The 26,135-nt window shown below is 49.2% G+C and overlaps 1 protein-coding gene across 4 annotated transcripts in view; it reads left to right on the top strand.

Annotated features, from left to right (window-relative positions):
- The window catches only part of INSR (insulin receptor), a 129,803-nt gene that overhangs the window by 60,652 nt on the left and 43,016 nt on the right, over positions 1–26,135 (top strand). For all 4 annotated transcript variants that reach the window (XM_064571749.1, XM_064571753.1, XM_064571751.1 and 1 more), the window contains exons 3-5: positions 17,030–17,351; positions 23,269–23,417; positions 24,409–24,553. In XM_064571749.1, the coding sequence (XP_064427819.1) occupies positions 17,030–17,351; positions 23,269–23,417; positions 24,409–24,553 (616 nt within the window). The remainder of the gene's footprint in view (positions 1–17,029; positions 17,352–23,268; positions 23,418–24,408; positions 24,554–26,135) is intronic.

Raw genomic sequence — 26,135 nt, 5'->3', positions numbered from 1 at the left:
CATTTCTTGGAAGTCATCTGCATCTTTTTCTTTTGTGGCCGCGTCATTTGTAATGGACTTGTCCAATCGTCAATCAATGGACATTTCCAGCCCTTTGTTATTATAAACAGTGAAGCAGTTGGCTGTCCTTGTACTTGAAATGCACAGCATTTTTCTTGAGGAGGTGCCGTCCTGAGTGCCTAGAGCATCCTAGCCCTTGCTCTCGAATTGAAGTAGGGTGGGTGAAGTGGTATTCAAAGATGGGGCGATGCAGAACATTCTGTATTTCAGCTTGTAAGTTGTTCACACGTTATTTTTATCCTCAAACCCACATGGATCTTTTATGGGGTAAAACACACAACTTTTACAGAGTTGATCTTGACATTTGCGTACATTGAAGATCAGAAGCTAGAGGTTTCAAATAAATGTCTGGTTTATTCAGGCTGTTGGGGGTGAGGTGTGAGCTATATATTCATTGCTCCCTGCACAGTGGGAGAACTAAGTCTTAATTACTAAGGTGACGTCCAGGCTCGGGTGGATTTGCGGGCCATCACCTGCAGCGCTCCGCCTGGTCTCACCTGTCCCGGAGGTTGTACTCTCAGCCTTGCTCTCATGCTCTATGGCAGATTCCAACAAAGACGTGATGGCGAACAGTAGAACCGCGTGAGCCGGATGCACGTGTTATGTTTGCTTTGGTGCAGTCCTGTTTCTGCCCAGCCAGTCACCTAAGAGGTCTCAGTCTTGTCACCACCAGGCTTAGGGCTGGCGCCAAACTCACTGTGGCTGGGCAGACGTGAGGACGTTCTTAAAAGCAGGAGTCACTGTTTTATAGCTCTTACTCTTTGCTGGGTGCTGATGTGGGACAGTGGGTAAAAAACACAGGGCCCTGCTCTCATGCAGCCCGTACTCAGTGGGCCTGATGTTCAGGAAACACGTCCACAAACAGGTGGACAAGATAATTTCAGGTTGCTGATAAGTCCTAGGAAAGAATGATGTCAGGGGGACAAGAGAGGCCAGGGTGAGTGGGGGCTCCATGAGGTAGAGAGGTCATGAGAGGAAGCTGCTGTGGGAGGCACTGGGGAGCAAAGTGGCTTCTAGGGGGATGGAACTTGCATGTGCAAAGGCCCTGGGGTGGCCTGCTTTTTTTTTTTTAGGAATCGATTTTTACTGCCTGGTCTTTCAGTGCCACAACCAGGGCACAGAATGAACCTCAGAGCAACAATGCAAAGCGGGTGGCCAGATGATCTTCCATTTTACAAAAGGGGAAATGGGCTCAGAGAAGCCAAGACACTTGCCTGGGAGCCCAGAATCAGGCAGTGGCAGATTCCACCTTGGACCCGATTCTCTGCCCTGAGCTTCTAGCCACTGGCATGCATACCCTGAATCGATTACCCTGTGGGGTGTAAGGACAGCCCTGCCCCCCATCCCTCCATTAGACCACCTCCGTCGGCTCAGTAGCTGCCTCTCCCAAGTCTCCCAGGAGGGGTCTCTGGTGCTGGTGCTTATCTTGGCCACTTCAACCCTGTTTCCCTGGAGCTCTGGCTGTTGGTTTCTCACACATGTGACGATTGTTCTCCGAAGCTACTCAAGGTTACGATGTGTGTGTGTGTGTGTGAGACCCCATTTTTCTAATGCAAAGTTTCTATTTGGGTACCTGCTGTTTAATTTTCCAAGGTGGGTTTTTTTTTTTTTTTTTTTTTTGGTTGCTAAGGAAAAGTGCATTAATTTTTATCTTTGTATCCTGTGGAACTTTTTGTGAATAATGGGCAGCTGGGGGTGAGGGCTGCCAAGGAACAGATTAGGAAGGAAATTCGGCGGGTGGCGGGGGGGGATGTCTGTTTGTGAACCAAGGTGCACCTTTGATCTTCAGATGCCACGGAGGGAAACTCCAGGTGAGCTGGGAGTGAGGGCGAGGGGCGTGCCCAGGAAGGCCAAGCCCGCACGCAGGTCCGGCCAGTGGCTGCACGGGGTGTTCAGTGACATCTCAGAGGGGTGGCTGTCATTGCCTGAGAGCAGTTCCAAGAAGTGGAAGTCTGTGAGCCAAATATGAGGTGTTTTCCTGGGGGTGCGAGGGGCAGGTCTTCACCATAAATCCCCTTGCAAGTCATCCTTTCTGTGCACCGCCGCCCCTCCTCCCCCACCTCAGCCAGGCCAGGGAGACCTAATGAGGTGGAGCCGTGTCTCCGTTGAGACTGCAGGTTTGTTTCTCTGCAGGAGGATTTCCTTCCTCCCAACCTTTCTTTCAGTGTGTGTGTGTGTGTGTGTGTGTGAAGGGACGCAGTTATACCTCTTGTTTTGGGTCTTACTCATTTCAAGTTCGAGCCCAAAGTCATTCCAGGCCCAAATTCCCAACCTTTCCCAGCATTCCATAATCACAGGCCTCGGGGAGAAATGTGCCCCAAAGCCCTCCAATTATGGTTTCCTTAGGAGGCTATTAAATCTTGATTTCTGAGAGGAAAATTGGGCATCCTGTGTTTTCCCTTTCAGTCTCCAGTGTTCTGCTACTGTGGGTGAGCTCTTCTAGAAACTTCCAGGTGGTTTTAAAGGCCGTTTAGGTACCATCGGAAAGTGTGGTTATTTTACAACGTTGTTGGGCTATAAAAAGAGCACGCTGTGTGTTTTATTGAGATCCCTGAACAATAATGTTGGCTGTTTCCTTCGGGGGAAGAGGTGAGTGTGGGGTTCATGGGAACGTGGGGAGACTGTGGATTTGGATCCGAATGAACACGTAGAAGTGTCTGGCAGGGACCTGCTGGACAGTGGGGATCCTGGGGAGCATGGACAGCCCCAGTGTTTTCTGCCTCGGGTGGCTACCTGGCCTCAGGCTGCCTAGCACAGAGCACGGAAATATTTGCGTTTAGGGAACCGAATGGAGTGCAGTGACAGGCTGGGTTTCCAGGGTCAGCCATTAGTCCAGGGTCACCAGCGATACCAAATCTGTCTGCCTCCCCTCCCCCCACCCCTGCCTCATACTTAGCAGATTGAGAACTAACATACAGAAGTGCGGATGAACACACTTTCCCCAAGAATACATTGGGGGGAGGGAAATGAAAGTTTCTTGGGGGCATATTTTAGATTTGGTCACTTAATCCATCCAATGCCTCCCCGCCAGTGGGTTGTAGGAGGTCCACTATTTTGTGGAGGAATCAAGGCTGACAGATGAGATGCCTGACATTGTTGCGGGTGCTGCTAAGGATGCCCCTGAAACCCCTTTCTTGGGCTCTGCAAGGGGCCGGATGCCGTGCAGAGCACGTTTCGCGCATCATCCCATCTGATCCTCAAGCTAGCCCAAGCTGCTGTCACTATCCCCATGTATACGCACGGGGAAATTGAGGCACGGAAAGCTGAGTCACGTGACCAGGAAGTAGCACGCATCCACTCAAAAACCCAGGTCTGCCTGAAGTCATAATTCTTCGTGTTCCACGCTGGGGTGCTTTGAAGCTGTGGATCCCAGGTCTGATGAGAAAGCCTCCAGAGAGCAGATTTGGACAATGCAGAATTTTCCCCAGCCCGTTCATTATACGGCCCCCATTCCAGTCCTGGCAGCCGAGGGACTGGGATGCGTGGCTGACTCTGTACAGCAGCTTGATTGCATGGTGAAGACAGGGAAGCTGTGAGGACTAAGGCAAGGCAGAGGGTTCCGCCAGAAGATGGCATTTAGCTCTCTGGCTGTTGAATGCAAGAAAGAAACACTTGAGCTTTCACAGAATAACCATCCGAGGAAATTAACAGGCCCCTGTGAACCGCCTGGAGTATCAGCACCATGGGTAACTAAATGTTCTTGATATGTAACTGAATGTTCCCTTGCTCCTGAGCCATTCTGTCTGTCTCCCCGAGAGGTGTGTGGAACTGTGTCTGTTCACCAGCTTGTGTCCAGAGCTTAGCATGGTGCCTGTGGCTCAGTAGGAGCTCAGATCTGTGGACCAAGGGGACCAAAAGGAAGATGGTGGGGGGACGGGCAGTGGGATGTGTTTTGCTACCTAGGGAACTTTTTAATTAAGAAACTTAAGAATTCACAGTCAGGCAGCCCATCTGTAAAGGTCGAAGGGGTTTCCAGGGCATCTCCATGGTGCAGAAAACAATCCACCTGTGAATAAATACGGGCCGGAGAGCGAGGGCATGGACGTTGTTGATGCGGGGGAGTGGGGGGAGGAAGCACAATTCCTTTGTGGTCATAGCGTGCGTGTAAAGGAGCCCCGATAAGCTTTCTCTCCATCAAGAGAGAAGGTGACTTCGTTTGGGTGTTGATAAACTACCCATCTTTTTTAGATGATCCCTGGCATCCAGATCTGATGGGAAAGCATTTCTACAGCTCTATTTTCCTTCATGCACTTTCCCTGAGTGTGTGCCCGGACTTGGCAGCGTAAACAGAGGTGGAGCCAGGAAGTGACAGGTGCATGAGCTGTTTGCTCAGGTAGATGGAGGGCTACAAAGTGGATCTGAAGAGTTGGTGAAGTCTGAGGATCCAGTGGCAAAGGGGCAAACTCGTTCTTTTCTCTGGTCGAAATAAACATGGAGAGGAAATGGGTTTTCCCCCAAATCAGAGAACTCCATTTTTTAAAGTAATAGAATAGCAGTGTCTGAGGTCTACACAGTTTAGTATCCCAAGAACAGCCTTGGGGCTCTCGGCATGGAGATGACACACGGAGCTTCTGGTCTTTGCTAGACAGAAAATAAAGCAGCCAAGACTGGCTTTAGGAACCAACTCGATAAGGAAATAAGCCGAAAGATTTCTCCCTTTGGTCACAATGGAATTTGGAATAGGTGTCTTTTCTTTTTTTAAAGTAAACTCGATCCTGCTTCATGGTGTGTCTCTGCAGAAATGCAGTACATTCTGCTCTTTACTTTTGTCCTTGGGAAGTTGAGGAGATTTTCTCCATTCCGTGTCACTGTGTCTAAACCCTGCTAGCTCACGTGTGTATCAGCACCCAGGAAACTGGCTTCTGTCGACCTGTGTACATTCAAGACCGTGTACTTCGTTATTGAAAAGCCATCAGTCGTGTGAGCGAGCAGACCTTTTTGTGGTTGAGATTGCCCCCAGGGAAACCCTCCTTGCAATTCAGACCTTCCAGTGACAGATTTCAAACTCTGACATTCCCCATTTCTACTTCCTTGTTCCCATGGAGGCTGCAGTTCTGTCTCCCCACCCCCACCGCTAGAAAATGGTTATACCTAATTCCAAAAATGACACAGAACGCTTGACCATGTGTGTCAATAGCAACAGAGAAAAATATGCAAAGAACTCAAGGCAAAAGGCATTATTAGGGAGTAAAGGAGAGGTTTTGCATCGTGTGAAGGGACAATCCTTAATGAGGGTCCACTAGCACAGTATCAAAGTTCAGTGAGGAAATTGAAGGAACTACAAGAAGAATTGAGAAACCTTTGGGGATCCTCAAACACAGTCTTGATCGTGTAGATAAACCTCAATTAGGCAACAAGGAGTTTGGATAATACGGTTAATAAGATCGTGGTAACTGATATAGACTGAACTTCGTACTCTACAAATGATAAACATTTTAAAATGCTCTTGAAATATTTAGAAAAATTAATCGTCTGTTAAATCTCAAAAAAAAAAGGAGCCCCAGCAGAGTCCAAAAAACAGACATTGCACTGGTCCTAATCTCTTGCTGCAAGTAAACGCTAAGTGGAAATTAATTTTTAAGAGCTTAACTGAACAAGCATGCAAGACAAACTCCTACCATGTGATGATGAAAAACAAAACACAACTCTTTTGGTTAGGGAGGAGCTCAATACTGTAAGGATAGACTCTTTAGAAAGCAGTGGAGTGGATGCAGAGACAAATGCAGGGCCGTAAGTGATCACCTACGGAAATCACAAAATTGACACAACAAATAATAAAACAAATCTTCCCAGGAAGAAGGAAATAATAAATTCACAGGGACTAACTGATTTAGAAAACAAATGGAACTGACAAATTCAAGAGGTGGGTCTTTCAGAGCTGCAGTGCCTAATAAGGTAGCCACTGGCCATATGAAAATTAATTGTTTTGCCGTCACATTAGCCAGATTTTCAGCTCTCACTGGCTACAGGTGGCTAGTGAATTTGGACAGCACAGATACAGAACTTTTCTATCAATGCAGAAAGTTTACAGGGCAGTGCTGTTTTCCAAAGAATTTATGAAGTAATGTAACTAAGGAAAAAAAAAGAGGGGGGAAGGACAAATACTATAAAATTAAGAATAAAAAGAGAAATGTAATTTAAAACCCAGTAAAAAATTATAGACAGCTCTGGTAATACTTTTGGGAGTATTATTATTATTATTATTATGTAATTTTTTTTTTAGAAATTTTATTTATTTGACACAGAGAGAGAGCGAGAAAGGGAACATGAGCAGGGGGAGTGGGAGAGGGAGAAGCAGGCTTCCCGCTGAGCAGGAGCCCCATGTGGGGCTCGATCCCAGGACCCTGAGATCATGACCTGAGCCGAAGGCAGATGCGTAACGACTTTTGGGCCCCACTTTTGGGAGTATTATTGAAATAATTTCACTTAGTGTTTTAAGTGCTTATTTTATTAGATTGATCAGTACCTTATAGAAGAAATTAAGGCTGTGATTTTGCCCCCAAGAGCAGCTATGCCTGAATCTCATAAGCTGTGCCATTGTTAATTTCCAAATAGCCTTTAAAGTTTACTTTGGCTCAAGAAGCCAAAAACCTGAGTAGGTGGAAACAGCTTTTAAAAAGTGACTCTTAGGGTCACTGTCTAGCAGGTGTATGTATTACATACACAAATGAAGAAAACTTTTTAAAATGTCCACAACAGACAGGGGTCCTTGCACCTTGCAAGGGTGGTTTTTAGGACCAGGCTGGGGTGGGATTGAGGAGTGACTTACCAGATGTTCTGGACTCCACACGTTAAACCCAGGTCAGGGAAGTCTGAGCATCTGCTTCCTTGTCTGTCATTTGTCTTATGAGTTGTTTCCAGCCCCCCAAGGTGGAAACTTGGGAACCATCTGGGAGATAAGTCCTGAAGGCTCCACCTCCCTGGTGGTTTCAGAAGCCAGCCTCTTCCTTCCTGTCCCCTCTGCCCTTGCCTTCCTCAGCCGTCCACCAGAGAGCTAGAAAATTGCCCCACACGTGGATCTGATGGTGTCTTTTCTGGTTGAAGCTCTTCTTTGGTTCCTCCGGAGGGGCAAAGTCCAAGCCCCTCGGCTCCCTAACTTTCCTGTGTGCCCTGACCTCCCATGCCTCTTCCCCTGTACTTTGCCCTTCATCAACTCTGAACTGTTTATAGTTGCCTAAAGGCAGCCCCGATGATTCATGCATTTGCACGTACTGTCCCTCCCGCATGGGATAAAGCCAGTCACCTGATCCCTCACTTTTTTTTTTTTTTCCCTGTGAGCTTTATTGTGTACCTACTGTGTGCATGGCTCTGGGACCCAGTACCAGACAGGTGAGGTCCTCCCTTTCACAGGGCTTATTGGGAGAGAAAAGACAGTGTCTCCATTCATTTCTGCATATCAGTGCCTGGACGCGGCCAGATCCATGTGGGCCAGGGTGGGGAACAGGTGAATAAAACCCACAGAACTCCATGATACCATACCCAGCCCCATTCTCCTTGGGAGACCTGGGTTCGAGTTTTGGCCCTGCTGCTTGCTAGCTGAGTTGGCATCAGTAAAGCAGCCCTTCTGTGCCTCAGAAGGAGATGGTTGTTTGAGTAATAGGATTAGTATGTTACTAACCGGTGTGGGTTGAATGTTGTATTCTGCAAATGTAATACACATTTTAAACTGTATTCTTGGTGGGAGGTGGTTAGAGATAATGCCCATTGGCTGCCTCAGTTTACTGGAATTGCAAAGACACACGGAGCACGCAGGTTTGACGTCTTCAAATCTGCAGGGAACATTGGCTGGAGGGCACCCCAAAAATAGCCTGTAGATTTTCTTAAAAGTGTAATTTATGAGTATGGTCCTTGGTTTTCTGGGTGAGTGATGGGTGGAAATACCGGGGGTGGGGTCCGAGAGAGCGCTGTCCCCGTTGTGCGGATTCTTCCCTTGCCACTCCCCCCTGGCCTCCAATTTGGGGGATTTTGCTGTGTGACCCTGGAGAGCCGCTGCCCCCCTCTGGGCCTCTAGCGAGTGAGGCCTGGGGCCAGGGCGCCCCTCGGCCATCCCAGGCCCTGCCACGCGGTGACCCGATCTCCTCCCGGGCACACGCCCAGCTCGCGAGCAGCCCAAGTCGCGCGGTGGCTGCTTGGGCCGGCCTGCACACTCGGTTTCTTCTTTTCTTTAACTTTTCCCAAAGTTCCATCCTTTGCAGGCCCGTCCTGCAGGGTCTGCATCCTCGGGAGGCCCTCCCGGGGCGCCCCCCCTCTCTCCAGCGCGGACCGCCTGGCGGCGGTCACGACGCGAGCACCAGTCGGGCCGACCGAGCCCCGCGCGCCTGGGGGCGGGGCCAGAGCTCCGGCAACACGCCTGTCTATTGGCTGAGCGCGAGGGCGGCGCTGCGGCCACCGCCACCGCCCGGCCCGGATTCCACGGAGCGGACCGCGCCTTGGGCTTTGTGCGGCGCACGGACGCCGCTGGCTCGAGGGGGCGGAGCCTCGCCCGCCCTCGGCCCGCCCTGTAGGAACTATACACACGCAGTTGCCTGCCACCCACCAATCCTGAGGCTGCCTTAACGGGGAGGGCCCCCTCCCCGGGCCCGCCCCCTTCCTGGCCTGCGCGCGGTATGTCTCCTAAGAGCTACGCAACTCGATTCCAGACGCATCTGGAAAGCCAATCGGTTTGCGCGCGTGGGGGTGGCATTGTCAGGGAAGCAAAGGGAGAGCTTCCCTGTTTCAAGGACACGCGTCCTTGCGGTTGTCGCTTCTCGTGGATCGCGGACTGGAAAGGGCGTCTGTTGACCACCCAGCTGTTAGAAGTTCGCCCCTGGCCCCCACCCCACCGTTAAATCACCAAGGGGAGGAATTTCCCGAGGCTGTGCTGCCCATGGTCCGGGCTCGGGGAGGGGGGCGGGAGTGGGGGGCTCGGGGGCTCGAACCTCCGCCGCCCGGTATCTGGGGCGGGCGTGGGGGAGAGGGTCTGTGAATGGAAACCAAGTAAATGACTCTACAGAGTTTATAAAATTCACACTTTCGGGGAGAGCCACGGGGCTCTGCGGGGAATGTGTCTGCAGGCCCATGACGCAACTGTTCCATTTGGAAATTTCTGGAAAGCAGTAATTTTGGGAATAATAAATCTTGAGTCCCCCCCCCCCCCCAACTACAGGCTTTGGAAAGAAATGTAACAAAATGTTATTAACATATGTCGTGCTATGGAAACATAGTGGCTTTTTTCCTTTGGCTTTGTTTTGCTTTTTACCATACAGCTTAATTAAGGAACACTAAACCGATTTGAACTTAAAAAAAAGGTAAAGAGGAAAACAAAAAAAAGGTGGGTTTTTCTAAGCATGTCGTTTACAGCGTGGCGCTGTGCTAGTCTTTCCCACTCTTTCAGCCTTTAAACCCTTCCTTTGGATTTATTTTAACCTTTTTATATTGATGCAGTTTTCAGGTTTACAGAAAAGTTGCAAGAATTGTATCCAGATTCAGTGTTGTTTACATCTTACTCTATTTTATCTTTAAAGCATTTATGTACATATGTTATATACATATATTTGTTTTTCCCCCCTGAGCCTTTTGAGAGTCAGTTGCAGGCATACTGGGCCTTTACTCGTAATTCTTAATGGTTTTCTACGGACAAGAAAAGTGTCTTGCACAGCTGCAGTGCAATGAGCAGAATCAGAAAGTTAACACTGATGCAGTATTTTAATCCACAAGCTCGTGTATAAATCTTATCCCTCCTGCCAATGTTGCCCTCATCAATACTACTTTTTCCTGGCCCTCTTTTGGATCTAAGACCACACTTCTTATTTAGCTGCTTTGACTGTTGGTTTTGTAATAAGGCAAAAATGATCTTAAGAGAAACTTTGTATAAGCTCCCAGTGATGCCAGGCAGCTATTCTCACATAGTTGTACTGGGGTATTTGGGGGTAGAATTGTATGGTTGATCAATAGTATCTATTAATTGTCTACCAGAGGCTTTTAAAAAATGTATTTTCAAATAGATGTCAGTTTTAAAAGGGTAGTACACATACAGAGCAAAAAAAACCCCACCAAATTTGCTGATATGTAAGGATGTCCTACCTACCGCCAACTCCAAGTTCATTCCCCTCCCCACGGTTTTGGGGCACATTGCTTGTGTCCCTTCCATAGGTACGTACGTCTCATTTGTCCTTTTCTCTCCCCCTGCCCCCATTCCCATTTAAAAACATAATTTATATACAGCAGAATCCGCTCTCTTTTGGTGTAAAGTCCTGCGAGTTTTGACTGATAACATACATTCACGTAACCACCACCTCAGTCAAGATATGGAATGGTTCCATCACCCCCACACCAGATTCCCCTGGACCCTTTTTCAGCCCCTCTTCAGTTTCAGCCCACTGATGTGTGCAGTGTCCCTACAGTGGCTTTTCCAGGATATCATGTAAATGGAATCATATAGCATATAGTGTTAAGACTGGCTGGCTTCTTGCACTCAATACAATGTGTTTGAAATTCATCCACATTGTTGTGGGTGTTAGCACATCATTCTTAGTTGATTGCTCAGTAGTGTTCGTTGTATGGAGGTATAATGCTTATCCATTCCCCAGTCCAGGGACTTTTGGGTTGTTTCCCGTTTGGGGTGATGACGACTGTAACCACTGTAAACATTTGAATACAGGTCTTTGTGTGAACATGGGCCATTTGTTTTGTTTTATATTTCACCTGAGTAAACCCCTAGGTTGTGTGGTAAGGATAAGAGGGGTACGTTTAACTTTATAAGAAACTACCAAACTGTTTTCTAAATGAGCTGTCCTGTTTTGTATTCCTGCTATGTTTGTTTCTCTCCTTTCTCTACAAAGGAGCTATGTTCTTTAGACACTGCTCTGCATCTTGCTTGTTTCATTTATTGCTACCTTGGAAGTGACTCCAACATCAGGATGCATAGAGCCGCCTTCTTTTTTTTTTACAGCTGCATACTATTCCACGCCTTGATCCACAGTAATTTATTCATGTGGTCTCCTGCTGTGGACCTTTAGGTTCTTTCCAGTCTTTTGCTGTTATAAACCCAACTGGTAATGTCCTGTAGGTTGAAGACGACCCTTGTCCAAATGTCTGTGTACACAGATTCTCTCTCCTCTGCAGGGTAATTCCTCGCAGGAGAAATATCGGGTCAAATTGCACTTGCCTCCTTTGCTTTGGATCACCTCTTCTTAAATAAGTTGACATTTCTGCAGATCTCCCTCTAGGGGAGGCATCATTTGGTGGGGAGCATTGCACTTACTTCAGAGGGTCCAACCAGAGGGTTGACACAGGTACTTCCTCACTCCATGGATTGATTGATTGATTGATTGATTGATTTTAAGATTTTATTTATTTGCGAGAGAGAGAATGAGAGACAGAGAGCATGAGAGGAAGGAGGGTCAGAGGGAGAAGCAGACTCCCTGCCGAGCAAGGAGCCCGATGCGGGACTCGATCCCGGGACTCCAGGATCATGACCTGAGCCGAAGGCAGTTGCTTAACTGACTGAGCCACCCAGGCGCCCCTCCATGGATTTATTTAGAGTTCAGTTATCAATCTTCTCAACAGGGCATCGTGGAAAAGCCACTTGAGGTCAAGTTTTGAAAGCTTCGGCTAGTGTAACTGGAGGCCAGGGGTTTGGGGAACCTTTAGGGAGGAATGGGAGGGCAGCTTATGGGGGAGAGGGAGATGGATGGACAAGGGACTTGTGTGTTTGGAGGAGGGAGGACCGGTGCTTGCTGTCCCTGGAAGGTCTGGGTGGATGTTTCCTACACACACAGCATGCACCTCTCCTGGGAAAGTGGGCAGCCCCTGGACTGCTTGGCATTTTCTCAAAGAGGCCACCATTGTTTTTGGCAGAAACAGCCTGGGCGGTGGCCCTCTGAGCCTGAGCTGCTGGGACTGCGGCTGGGGCTGGGGCTCTGTCGGTGTCTATGTGAGGGGGCCGGTGGAGGAGCACGGGGAGAAGAAAGTCCTCCATTTGGTTGTTTTTCATCTTGCACAACCTGTGGTTTTCATAATTCCGCCTGGGGTGGGGGCAGGGGCTGGCCCAGTGGCATTTCTATTAAATAAGATCAAGTACTTGGAAACAGAATGGGAGACACCCGGAGGTGGCTTATCATCATCGAAGCATAGTCTTCAGAAGTTAAAAACACAACTTTTATGTAAAAAGAAAAAAAAAAAAAAGCGAAAGAACACCCATCAACACATTTCTTTTAACTCTTTAGTGAGGGGACCCGCAGGATGGCAAAGCCAAAGGGTTTGTCGTCACTGAAATAGGATTGCGAAGTTAGATACAGGGCTGTTTAATGTCCTCTGGGGCCACAGGCTGTCATCTCTGGGAGGTTGTGTCTTCTGGTGGATAAAAATCATTTACAGGGTATCCATCTGTGAGATGACATCTGACTCCCTGGAGTCCAGACCCTGGTAGGAATAGTAACTCAATCCCAGGTATGTTTCCCTGAGCGGGGGCTGGCCAACCATCCAGCCCCTTGCCTGCTTCTGTTAAACTTTTTTTGGGCACAAGCATGCCCGTGTGTGCGCATGCACGCACGCGCCTTCCCTACGGCTGCTTTGTGGCCCTTTGCAGAAAAAGCTCGGCAGCTGCTGTGCTGAGGAATGAGATAGATGATTCTCAGGTGGGCTCCAGCATAAAATTGGAAACTCCACCACACACAAGGTGGTGGCCTTGTGTGCAAGTGTTGAGTATTTTTTCTTGGCATTGTCTAGGCCGGAAGGCTTATGTGTTTGGGAAGTTTTTGTTGGGTCTTTGCTAATGCTGCATTTGAACTCAAGGGCTGACCCCCAGACACAGCTCCAGCCCAGGAAATAGAGCCCTTCCTGTTCTCACATGTGCCTTCCCAGAGGGTGGGGTCTTTCTTTGTGGGTCTGCCTTAAATATTGCTTCCTGCCATTGAGCCTCAGCCCTTGGGTCCCTGCAGACAGATCATTAATAATGATGATGATCATAATAATAGGACCCGTGGTAGCTAATTTGTATCAGACCTACATGTTGATCAAAGAATCCAGTGCTGGGGCACCTGGGTGGCTCGGTCGTTGCAGTTAAGCATCTGACTCTTGATCTCGGCTCAGGTCGTGATCTCAGGGTCGTGAGTTCGAGCTCCATGCTGGGCGTGGAGGCTGCTTAATAAAAAAGCAGAACAAACAAAACCCCCGCCAAAGAATCCAGTGTTTTAGCCACATCGTCTTGTTTAGTTGTGAGAAGTTAAGGGACTGTTCTCACCGTTTTACAGACAAGAAAACCAAGGCCGTTGCTTCTTTAAGGAAATCTTTATGGTGTGCTTGTGGGGTGGTGGGCACTCTGTTGCCAAAGCTGAATTCAGGTCACTTCTTCCTTGACTGGGTGGATGCTTTCTTTAGACCCAGGAATATCAGATTCAGAGCCAAAAGATCAAGAGCTTAGCTCTGGCCCTGCTGCTTCTCAGAAGAGCCTGTGGTCTTGCTTCTGTGAAATGGAGATACGTACTTACCCTCTCCCTGCTGGAGTCTTTGTTAGAATTAAGTGAGAATCGAATGGGGAATGGGCGAATGGGCGAATGGGCGGTATGTAATCCCTAAAAAACCTACACGGACCTTCTCCCATCACCCACCTTGCTCCTGTTACAGCTTCTTCCTTCTGTCTGGGTCCATGGCATAAAAAATCAGAATATGCACCATGCGTAGATGCTCCACATTTTGCATTTGCGTGTAGATTTTCATGGTATTTGTGGAGCACCTGCAACCAGGGGGTGGATCACGGATGCATTCTTGAGCCAGTGGCTAAAAGTTGGGTACTTGGAACTGCTCCAAAGTCATTCCTTTTGCCTCTCTGTCTGATCGGAGCTGTGCCTACTAAAGGCCTGTTGGTGCAAGCCCCGTCTTAGGAGTGGGTGTCCTAGGAGCTGGTGCTGTGAACGCAACAGACACGGCTTGTCCTCCAGCATTCCCTCTAGACAGACGGTCAACAAACCCCCAGTGTAATTTTTGAGAGTGATAAAAACTAGAAGAAAAATGTAATCAGATCGTGTGTTAGGACATGGTTGAGAAGGGGGGAGTGACTTCCAGTGGAGAGGTCAGGGAAGGTCTTCCTGAAGTGGTGGGACCTGAAGGACAAGAAGGAGCCAGTCGTGGGGTCATGGGAGGATAATGGGGGAGGGTGCTCCAGCCAGCTGGAACAGCAGATGCAAAGGTCCTCAGGAGTGTGTGTGTGTGTGTGGACAGCTGGGGGGCGGGGAGCAGAAAGGAGACCCAAATGGCTGCCACCTGGGGCTGGGAGAAGGACTCCAAGAGGCCAGCAGGCTAGACCACAGAGACCTGTAGGCCTTAGCGAGGAGTTTATTTTCATTCTCAAGGCCTCTGCTATCCAATGCAAGAGCCAATAGCTACCTGTGGCTGGTAAAATTAAAACTGAAATACAATGAAAAGTTTAGTTCCTCAGGAGAAATTGGAACCCCTGTGTACTCTTGGTGGGAATGCAAAATGGCACAGCCGCTGTGGAAAACAGTATGGTGGTTCCTCAAAAAATTAAAAATAGAACTACCATATGATTCAACAATTCTGCTTTTGGGTGTATACGCAGAAGAATTGAAAGCTGAGGGTTTTTTTTATTTTTTTATTTGAGAGAGAGAATGAGAGAGAGAGAGAGAGTGCATAAGAGGGGGGGAGCGGGAGAGGGAAAAGCAGACTCCCCGCTGAGCAGGGAGCCCGACGCGGGACTCGATCCCGGGACTCCAGGACCATGACCTGAGCCGAAGGCAGTCGCTCAACCAACTGAGCCACCCAGGTGCCCGAAAGCTGAGTCTTGAAGAGATACTTGTGTATCTATGATCTTAACAGCATTATTCACAGTGGAAACAACCCAAATGCCAATTGATGGATGAATGAATAAATAAAACGGGGTGTATGTACGCACAGTGGAATGCTATTCAGCCTTGAAGAGGAAAGAAATTCTGACACCTGCTACAACATGGATGAATCTTGAAGACCTTATGCTCCGTGAAACAAGCCAGTCACAAAAAGACAAGTAGTATATGATTCTACTCCCTAGAGGTCCCTAGAGGAGTCCCATCCTCAGAGACAGAGAGTAGACGGTGGGAGCCAGGGGCTGGGCAGGGGCGTGGGGAGTCGGTGTTTTAAGAGAGACAGAGTTTCAGTCTGGGAAGACGAGATAGTTCTGGAGATGGATGGTGGGAATGGTTACACGACAGCGTGAGTATACTTTGCGCTGCTGCGCTGTGCCCTTAAAAATGGTTAAGGTGGTCAGTTCTATGCTATGTGTATTTTGCCACGATAAAAAAAAAAATTGCACTAACCACACACAAGAGCCGCAGGGGAGAAGCGGCTACCGTGTTGGACAGCGCAGCTCGAGAACATTCCTGTCCTCGCAGAAAGTTCCATCAGACAGCGCTGCTCCTATGTGAATGTAGCTTCAGGGGCCCCTTCTGTTTCCTGGGGCTGGTTTTGGGGTCCACTGGAGCCCTAAAGTTGCTGCAACAAAGAGCCTGAGGGCTTGGGGTCAGTAACACTCCCCAGCTTCCAGACTATGTTTCAAGCCGTGCAGAGTGACTGAGCGAAGAAAGCGACTCCAGGAACAGGCCAGGCCACGGCCGAGGTCTGTCCAGCCTCAGGGAAGCCACATGTCCACGGACAGATATGCCAACAGCCTGGGCAGGGAGGTCTGGTCCTTAAGGACCAGGCCAGATGCCGAGGCACTGAAATCAAGGGGTAATTAGGAAGCGATGAGTAGTGAGACGTGGGGAGAGATGGGGTGGGTGACAAGCTGCTGCAGGAACCCGGGGTAGAGTCCGGCCTTTGGTGGACAAGTTCCGTTGCAGGGGACCAGAAACTCCCCCGGCCACGAAATCAGAGGCAAGCCTCTGGCCTCCCCATCGGCGGGGCCTTCTCTTTTCTTCCTGTTCATTATCTCCTTCAGGTTGCAACAGACATGTCCCCTCCCCTTACCTCCAGCCCCGTGCTTGTGGCTTATGCGATTGCGCATCCCGAGCCTGGAGTTTAAGTAACGAATCTGCCTCCTCCGTCAGACCCCGCGCTCCGGAAGGAGGGGCTGCGGCCACCTTGTTGTTCCTGCATCTTGTTGCTTGTTCCTTGGCTGCAACATCTAGATCACGGCAATCAGATGTCGGTTGAAGTGATAAATGACCTTTGGGTAACTTGCTTCACCGTCTCGTACCTTGGTTTCCCCGTTTGTAACACAGAGTTTGGAATGGCCCTGTAGTAATGTATCTGTTTATAGCAGTATTGCAGAAGCTTGCTAGAACCGACGGTCAGGGTTTCAGAAAATGTGCGAACTAGCTAATTAAAGAAGCTGTTATGAAAATGTACATGAGACAGACTTACAATTAACAAATCATGTTAAAAACAGAGGTAATAAATACTCAGATCTCCCCACTTCCTATTATCTCGCTGCATTTTTTTTTTAAAGATTTTATTTATTTATTTGAGAGAGAGAGAATGAGAGAGAGCACATGAGAGGGGGGAGGGTCAGAGGGAGAAGCAGACTCCCTGCCGAGCAGGGAGCCCGATGCGGGACTCGATCCCGGGACTCCAGGATCACGACCTGAGCCGAAGGCAGTCGCTTAACCGACTGAGCCACCCAGGCGCCCTATCTCGTTGCATTTTTCAATTGCTTACGCCTTTGAGGTTATTCACTACTATGTAGCTCTACAGTGGAGATGCTGTGTAAGGCTGGGCTCCTGTGTGTCTCTCTCATCGGCTCCATGTTCAGCAGCATTTTGTTGGTAGCTTCAGATGGACCGAGGTGGGGGTATTTACACCGGGGCGATTTGCAAATGCTGCGAGTCAGAGCCTCTCTGCTGACACGAATTAATAGTCATGCCTGGCGCGGAGCGAGGACGGTAGAAGGGAGACTGTTACTGTCACGATTTTGTGCGGCTTTTGCCCTCCCTCATCCAGGCTTGCAGTCTCTGCAGACGGCGAAGCTGCTGACCGGCTGTTTTCTCTCTCTCCCCAGTTTGTCCCACCATCTGCAAGTCGCACGGCTGCACCGCTGAGGGTCTCTGCTGCCACAGCCAGTGTTTGGGCAATTGCTCCGAGCCCGACGACCCCACCAAGTGCGTGGCCTGTCGCAACTTCTACCTGGATGGCAGGTGCGTGGAGACCTGCCCGCCCCCATACTACCACTTCCAAGACTGGCGCTGCGTGAACTTCAGCTTCTGCCAGGACCTGCACAACAGATGCAAGAACTCTCGGAGACAGGGCTGCCACCAATACGTCATTCACAACAGCAAGTGCATCCCCGAGTGCCCCTCTGGCTACACGATGAATTCCAGCAAGTGAGTCCAGGGGTGGGGAGGGGGTGGTGCAGCAAAGACGGGAAGCGATGCGGGGCTGATGGTGGGGGGGGCGGGGCGGGGTGGCACCTGCTGAAACTGTGTGGAAAACTAGAGTTAACTGGCAACGAGTGAGGGGGTGCTGCCGCGTGGTGATATTCCTGGGTCTCTCGGATGCCGTTGTCGCCTCCTGTTTTGGTCCTGGCCTTTAGAGCTGGACTCGACAAACTTTCCGTAAAGGACGAGAGAGTAAACATTTTCCCGTTGTACGCACCGTTTTTTAGTTTTTCTGTGCTTAGCTTGGGGAACAGAAGACAGAAAGACAGGAGTCCTTGGTTTCCACTAGCATCCTTCTCAGGGACAGGACCGTCCCCAGGGATGCGGCTGCCCAAATGTTACAGCCTAGAGCAGAGCTGAGGTTTTTATGTTTTCTCCATGCTGGAGCCAGACAATGTGCTGAGATTAGCCGGGAGCACAAGGAGGAAGAGAATCCATTCTAGAATATTCTCAGGACTTTGCTGCATTTTGAAGGACAGGGCCATCAAACCTAATGTTCCCTAATGTTCGGGTGAGGAATACGGTTTTCTCTCTTTGGTGGTGAGTCAGATTTCCTACGCACATCGCAGACTTTTTGTTCATGTTGTTAGCTTCTTTAGATGAGCTATTTCGGTGTCTCGGGGCTGTAACCAAGTTTAAAAAATCTGTTTCCTGGTTTTTGTGTTGAGGGTTTAAAAAAAAAAAACCCCACAAAACAACAAAAAATAAATCAGAAACAGACGCACGTCAAGGGGCCTTGAGCTGATCTGCTTACGTAAAAAATCTTCCTCTTCAGACTTGAGAATTAGCCAAGCGAGCGTGTTCTGGTGGGAAATTTTATTTCCCCGGGTGGAGTGGGTGGGAAGGAAAACAACCTTTATTTCAGGTCTTATGAGCCTCTCTTTGAGTGTTTGTGAAACCTGCAAGTACAACATGTTTTGTTTTAGTTGTTTTTGATAAAACCTATCAAGTGGCTTTGTTGACCAAGAATAGGCTTCTATAAATCACCTTTGCATGCCAGACAGAGCTTTTTTTTTTTTTTTTTTTTCCTGGCCAGTTTATCAGTCAGGTTGGGAAAATGACCATATTCCTTTGGATTCATTTCTGTTTTTTTTTTTTTTTTCCACGTTTGAAATAAAGCATGGATATTAACATCTTGTGGCGAGATGTTTGTTTAAAAGACACTGGCTTTAAATAAAAGGTTTTTTTTTTTTTCTTTTTCCTGACTGTAACTGAGACCTGAGATGGAGAGGAGATTTCTTTGATGTACTTGCTGATGGTGCAACAGCCTAGGACCCAAACCCTGGGAAATTAGCAGCATGTTCTGTGAAGTCTGGGACCTTTACTGAGGGAAGAAAGGCAGAGTGAGGGATGCCAATTATAACTTGTCAGAGCAATATTTTGCTTTGTTGGTTTAAAAAAAAAAATACTAGCTTTCCTTCTGAAACTTTTATTTGATGAAAGACTATAGTGCTGTCATTTTCTTTTTTTTTTTTTTTAAGATTTTATTTATTTATTTGAGAGAGAGAGAATGAGAGACAGAGAGCATGAGAAGGAGGAAGGTCAGAGGGAGAAGCAGACTCCCCGCCGAGCAGGGAGCCCGATGCGGGACTCGATCCCGGGACTCCAGGATCATGACCTGAGCCGAAGGCAGTCGCTTAACCGACTGAGCCACCCAGGCGCCCCAGTGCTGTCATTTTCTAATGTGGTTTAATATCAAATAGGACCAGATAGGTTTTCTTCCATTCTGGTGGTTTATATGGGAATGGTTTCTGATAGTTTCAGAACAGAGGTTTGGGAACCCACATGATTCATTAAAAAGCCTCACTATCTTTGGTCACTTTGAGGTTCCTGGTGGGAGTCCTGGGGTGCTCTTTCCTGGGACGAGGAGGGCTTGATATTTGGGGTGAATGTTAAGAATGTGGTGGGCATGGGGCATCCCTGTCCCTCCCCCTAGAATGATCTTTGCCTGGCTGGCTTCTTGTCAGCCAGGTCCCAGCTGAAAAGTCACTTCCTCTGAGAACCCTTCCCTATTTGACTGCCCTGGCTGAATTAGCATCCAGCCACTCTTTGGCACATCACACAGTTTTCATTTTTTTTTTTTTTTTAAGATTTTATTTATTTATTTGACAGAGAGATAGAGAGAGAGCACAAGTAGGCAGAGAGGCAGACAGAGAGGTAGAAGCAGGCTCCCCGCTGAGGAGGGAGCCTGATGTGGCGCTGGATCCCAGGACCCTGGGATTGGGATCATGACCTGAGCTCAAGGCAGCCGCTTAACCAACTGAGCCACCCAGGCGCCCCCGGTTTTCACCTTTTTCATGGCATTTACCGCCAGTTGATTTTTTAATTGTCAATTTGTTAATTTTGCCCAACCTGACCATATGTTTCACAAGTGTATCGGTGAGCTCTTTCTGGGTAACAAACCAGCCAACACCTAGTGACTCGAAACAACACTCATTCATGGTTTATAATGATTTCATGGGTTGACAGGTGGTTTGTCCAGCCTGGGCTGAGCCAGCCATGACCGCGTGCATAGGGTAGCCTCTCATATCTCGGATGGGCAGCCGAGGCCTCTCTCCATGGGGTTTCCCAGCCCAGTAGCCAGGAAGCGCCTGCCCCCACGTGCAAGTACTTCTCAAGCCTGTGTTTGCATTACATCTGTTGCTGTCCCATTGGCCAAAGCAAGTCACGTGGCCAAGCCCAGATTCACTGAATGGGGACCTACTGGGCACTTCTTGGTGGGATGGGCTGCAAACAACTTGGGGCCTTTGTAATCTCCCACGGGGAAAGTAGATTGCCTCTTTCGTTCACTCATGTGTGCCTGCAGCTTAGAACGGGCGATGGCAAAGGGCCAGATTGTAAATATTTTCAGCTCTGAGGGCCATATGGCCTCTGTTGGCAGCTACGCAACTCAGCCCTTATAGCGCAAGAACAGCGCCACAGAGGATACGCAAGCCAGCGGGTGAGGCCAGGCTGCAGCCTGATGTTATTTACAGAGACAGGTGGTCAGCTGGATCTGGCCCGCGGGCCGTCGTTGGCCAGCCCCTGGCTTAGAGTATCACCTGTCACATAATAGGTGCTCCGGAAGTATTTGCAGAATCAACAAAAGAACCCAAACATTTGGTCCCTATTCCATTTCCACCCCAGCTGTTCTGATATCAACTGGTGTCCGCGGGGCAGGTCTGACCGTAGCCACCCGGAGTGAGCATCGGACTCTGTCCTCCACCACACTGCCCTCACTCCAGATGCCAGCCACGCTTTGGGGTACCCAGGCCACCCATACTTCTCATCGGCTGGATATGCATGTACGTGTTCTCACGTATCCATTTTAGGTTCAATAATTTGCCAGAACAGGTCACAGTACTTTAAAAAAAAAAAAAAAAAGCCATACCGTTCCATCAGTCCCGAGCCTGTTAATGGTAGCGCCCTTAGTTAGGGACTCCGGCAGGGCTCACCCAAGAGGCACATGTCACTTGTGGTCAGCTCCAGATGTTTCCCCATCAGGGCCCCTATTTATGGCTGGGCCGGCCCTTGTGGTTCTTAGGATCGCTGGATGCACTTCAGCAAAGACTATCTGGGAACTTTGAGGAAAACGAGGGTGATGAGTCACAAGTCCTCACAAGAGGGCACAGGGCACCCTCGCGGGCCATACAGTGAGAACACGGGCAAAGAGAGAGAGAGAGACAGTGTGGACCTGGGGCCCTGCCTTCGTTAGGGTCCGAGGGTGGGGCCTCCAGGGTTTCGTGGGTTCACTCTTTACTGGTGAATTTAAAGCATAAGAAGAGGAATTGGGGCGGGGAAGGAGAAGTGGGGTCACTCGGGCAGTCAACTATCTGGGCCACCCAGGGCTCTCTGAAGGAGGGAGCTTCGGGGGCGGGGCAGCCGAATTCCTTATCTCTCCGAGCTGGGTCATGCAGTTGGCCATACGTTCACTGGAGGGATGTCTTTTGAAATGGATGCCTTGGCAATCAGGGCTCACCGTCAGGCACTGAAACTACACGTACTTACAACTACAGCTTTATTATTAAGGATGCGTGTGTTATCACGGGGCGTCCCAGCTCCGTCCCGTGGAGTCAGGGACGTGGCCCTCCCAGCAGATGTTTGCATTCACTGTCCAGGAAACGTCGCCGAGCCGGTGTCCAGAATTTTTCCTGGGCTCTCGTTACATAGCTGTGATCAGTTGACTCCTTGACCATGTGCTTGGACTCCATCTTCAGTGGACCCACCAATCTAATCCTGTCTTTGGTCTTCTTGGGGACCAGCCCCCATCCCGAAGCTACATAGGGGCCACCACACTGTCACCTCACTAGCATAACAAAGATGCTCCTGCCTCTCAGGGAATCCCAAGGGCCTTTGAAGCTCTGTGCCAGGACCTGGGACTGCCATCACCGAGGTCATTCTGAAGAATTGGATATGCCAAGGGTGTGTAACCAGCCCCGGTAGCAACAATGATACCACTAATGAAAAGTGGTCATCAGGGGCGCCTGGGTGGCTCAGTTGGTTAAGCAACTGCTTTCGGCTCAGGTCGTGATCCTGGAGTCCCTGGATCGAGTCCCGCATCGGGCTCCCTGCTCGGCGGGGAGTCTGCTTCTCCCTCTGACCCTCCTTCCTCTCATGCTCTCTGTCTCTCATTCTCTCTGTCTCAAATAAATAAATAAAAATCTTTAATAAAAAAAAAAGTGGTCATCAGAGCAAGGACTAACGACTCTTGTTTTCTATGTGCCAAGTGCTTTAGATAGTTTCTCCTTCTGGGAAATTCTGGTAAAACCCTCACTGGGGGGTGCCTGGGTGGCTCAGTTGGTTAAGCGACTGCCTTCGGCTCAGGTCATGATCCTGGAGTCCCGGGATCGAGTCCCGCATCGGGCTCCCTGCTCGGCAGGGAGTCTGCTTCTCCCTCTGACCCTCCTCCCTCTCATGCTCTCTGTATCTCATTCTCTCTGTCTCAAATTAAAAAAACAAAAAAACAAAAAAAAAAACCCTCACTGGACTGACTTGGGTGCGTGCCTACCTCTGAACCCCTGGGGAGATGGATGATGGTGCCCAGCCTGGCCTGGATCATGTGTCTTGCCTGGACCTAGGAGTGCTGTGCTAGCCAAGAACCCACCTCAGACCCTGTGGAGGGGAGGGATGGTTCCCAAAGGACTGCTGGGAGCTGTGTAGTCCAGTACCATAGGCTGCGGTCAGCAAAGCCAAAGGCTGCCGCCGTCACCCACTGTCCCATGCGAGGTTGTGTTACAGGTGTAGGCACGTCAGACCCTACGCAACAGCAAGCATCAGGTTTCCTCGGGGTGGCAGCACTGTGGTATGGGGCAGCGGAAATCCTCCGAAAGGCCCATCAGCTCGGAAAAATTCCCATCACCGTGGTAACGCCCAAGTCCCAAACCTTCAGTATGATGGCGTGAGTCCTGCCTCTTCCGCGTAGAATGGGATCCTCCTTGGGGCAGTGTGAATCCCATTGCTTTGGGGTATGGCTGGAGCCCTGTCGTTTTAGGGGAAAAGCGTGAGTCCCCTGCCTTTGGGGTAAAGCCGTAGGACGTGCCGCCATGGAGGATGGCATGCACCTGCCCCTTACATGGTGGTTCTTACTGGGGGTGATTTGCCCCCGGTCCCCGCAGGGGACGGTGTTTGGAGACATGTTTGGCTGTCATGCTGAGGGACAGGTGCTACTGGCATTGAGTGAGTGAGGGCCGGGGAGGCTGCTCAGCACCATCCAGGAGCAAGACATGCTCACAACGGAGAATTCTCTGACTCCAAATGTCAGCAATGCTGTGGTGGAAATGCCCAGCCTTAGGGTAACAGCGTAAGTCCCGTCCTTGGGACCCTGAGCAGTCCTGGTGCGTGGGGTCCTGGGTGCCCTGACCCCTTCTCTCCGCTCTTTCTTCAGCCTGATGTGCACTCCATGCCTGGGCCCCTGTCCCAAGGTCTGCCACATCCTGGAGGGCGAGAAAACCATTGACTCGGTGACGTCTGCCCAGGAGCTCCGAGGCTGCACTGTTGTCAACGGAAGCCTCATCATCAACATCCGAGGGGGCAGTGAGTGCTCTGGGGGTGGGGGCTGCCCCCAGCTGGGACCCACCTTCCAGCTACACACCAGGGGAGGAGTCACTTGAAGAGTTGGCTTCCAGACCTAAAATTCACAGCTGAGTCCTGGCCCCACCCACCCGCAGATTCTAATTTTCCAAGTTGGAAATTGGTGTTCTTATGTGGGAATTTGCATTTTTAACAAGTAGGCCATGTGCCCTGTGGCAGGTCTGGGGGCCGTGTTTCCAGAAGTACCACCGCAGGCAAAAAGGCATCCCTTTATTTATTCAGCAAACATTTTATCGAATACTCACAGTAAAGAAAGCAAAGCCCACGCATGATGGATCTTACAAATAAACACATCAACATATAACATAAACTTGGGGTGGACCCCACTATGAAGGGAAGTAAAGCAGGGAAACGGCGGGGGGGGGGGGAGCAGAGATCGGTGACTTCTTCTTATAAAGGGTCACAGAATAAATATATTCAGCTTTGCAGGCCAGACGATCTCTGCCATAAGTACTCAACTCTGCTGCTGTAAAAACAGCCATAGAGAACCTGTAAACAAATGGATGTGGCTCTTTTCCAATTAAACATTATTTACGACACAGGCTGGATTTGGCCACTGGGCTGTCTGTCATTCGCCAGCCTCCGAAATAGAGAATAAAGAGGTCTGCTATTTTTGAAGGGGTTTCTGCTCTGAGGAACGATGCTTTGAGCTGGAGATGAAGCAAACCAAGCAGATCTGAGAGAAAAATATTCAGGGCAAAGGAGGAAGCCAGTGCAAAGGTCCTGAGGCAGAAGGATGCCTGGCTTGTTTAAGGGATGGTGGGGAGGCCCATGTGTCTGGAGGAGGGCAAACAAGGTAAAGGATGAGGAAAAAAGCACGCTGGTCACTTATATGGGGACTTGCAGCCTCCAGGTTGACTCCTCACTCTGAGAGATTATGGGAAGGTTAAAATATTTCTGTAGAAGCTCACTGGATATTCTGTCCTTTCCTTAGACAACCTGGCAGCTGAGCTGGAGGCCAACCTAGGACTCATTGAAGAAATTTCCGGGTATCTGAAAATCCGGAGATCCTACGCTCTTGTGTCACTTTCTTTTTTCCGGAAGTTACGGCTGATTCGAGGAGAGACCTTGGAAATCGGGTACGTGGCCTGGTTCTGGGTGTGGCCTGAAGGCTCACTAGGAGGTCCGCGAGTTAAAACAACTCACGGGTTTTTGCCAAGACACAGAAACACCTGTGTCCATGGATGGATGGAGGGATAAAGATGTGGCTCATACATGCAATGGAATATCACTCGGCCATAAAGAGGAAGGAAATCCTACCATTTGCAACAATACATATGGACCTGAGGGTGTTATGCCGAGTGAAATAGGTCAGAGAAAGACAAATGCTGTAGGATCTCACTTATATGAGAATTTAAAAACAAAACAACAAAAACACGCTTTGAGATACAGAGAATAGATTGGTGGTTGCCAGAGGTGGGAGTAGAGGGTGGGAGAAACAGGTGCGAGGGGTCAAAAGGTATGGACTTCCAGTCATAAAATAAGTAAGTCCTGGAGATGTGATATACCCACGTAGTTAACAATACTGAATTACACACATGAAATTTGCTAAGAGTGTAAATCTTATTTTTTCTTAAGATTTTATTTATTCTTGGTGCCCCAAGAGCATAAATCTTAAAAGTTCTTGTCGCAAGAAACAATTTTTTTTTTTAAATCATGTGAGGTGATGGATGTGAACTGAACTTATGGTGGTGATCATTTCATGATATCTACAAATAGCAAATCATAATGTTGGAAGCCTGAAACGAATACTGTTATAAATCAGTTATATCTCAATAAAACTGGAGGCGGTGGTGGGGGAGTGGGAGGAGAAAAACAGATTTTTTTTTATTGAGGTGCAGTTGACATGTAATACTATATTAGTTTCAGGTGTGCAACATAATGATTCTATATTTGTATATATGCAAAATGATCACCACGGTAGGTCTAGTTAACAACCATCACCATATACAGTTACAAAACTTTTTTCTTGTGTTGAGAACTTTCTTTTTTAAGATTGTATTTATTTATTTGAGAAAGAGATAACAAGAGAGAGCATGAGTGGGGGTGGGGAGAGGGAGAAGCAGAGTCCCTGCTGAGCAGGGAGCCCGATGCGGGGCTCGATCGCAGGACCCTGAGATCATGATCTGAGCTGAAGGCAGATGCTCAACTGACTGAGCCACCCAGGTGCCCAGAACTTAGGGGTTTTTAAAACCCCCCAAAGAATCTGTTAAGGGACAGTGCCTGGAGAGAAAGGAATGTGCTGGGACGTGTCGAGAGGCCTAGCCAAGGAAACTGATACAGTCACTGTTGGGAAATCTCAAGGGGTACAGCCCAAACTTTGTGCCCTCCAAGTGTGCTTTGGGCTTTGTTATGAGTTGGAGTGCTGCCGTGACTGGGCCCCTGGGAGTGCTGTGCCCTGTACCTTCTCAGCTCTTGGTCCCCTTTGACATTGACTGCACCTACTCCTTGCTGAAATTCTCATCTCTGGCCCACAGGATTCTGCTTCTTGGGGATACTCTCCCTGCCTCCTCATCTCCCTCCCAGGTCCCTTTACTCCACCTGCCTTTGAGAGTTGGTGTGCTGGGTTCCCAGCCTTGGCTGTCTCTCTAACGATCTACGTGTGCATAGAGCTCCAGCCCTGGCTTACCCTCAAGCCTGTCTTTAGCGGGGTGACCCCCA

Source organism: Mirounga angustirostris, unplaced genomic scaffold (assembly GCF_029215605.1).
Source record: "Mirounga angustirostris isolate CCGP_5_RB_7025 unplaced genomic scaffold, mMirAng1.0.hap1 SCAF_1, whole genome shotgun sequence".
NCBI lineage: Eukaryota > Metazoa > Chordata > Mammalia > Carnivora > Phocidae > Mirounga > Mirounga angustirostris.
The sequence above is the reverse complement of the archived record's forward strand: the minus strand, read 5'-3'. Positions and strand labels throughout refer to the sequence as shown.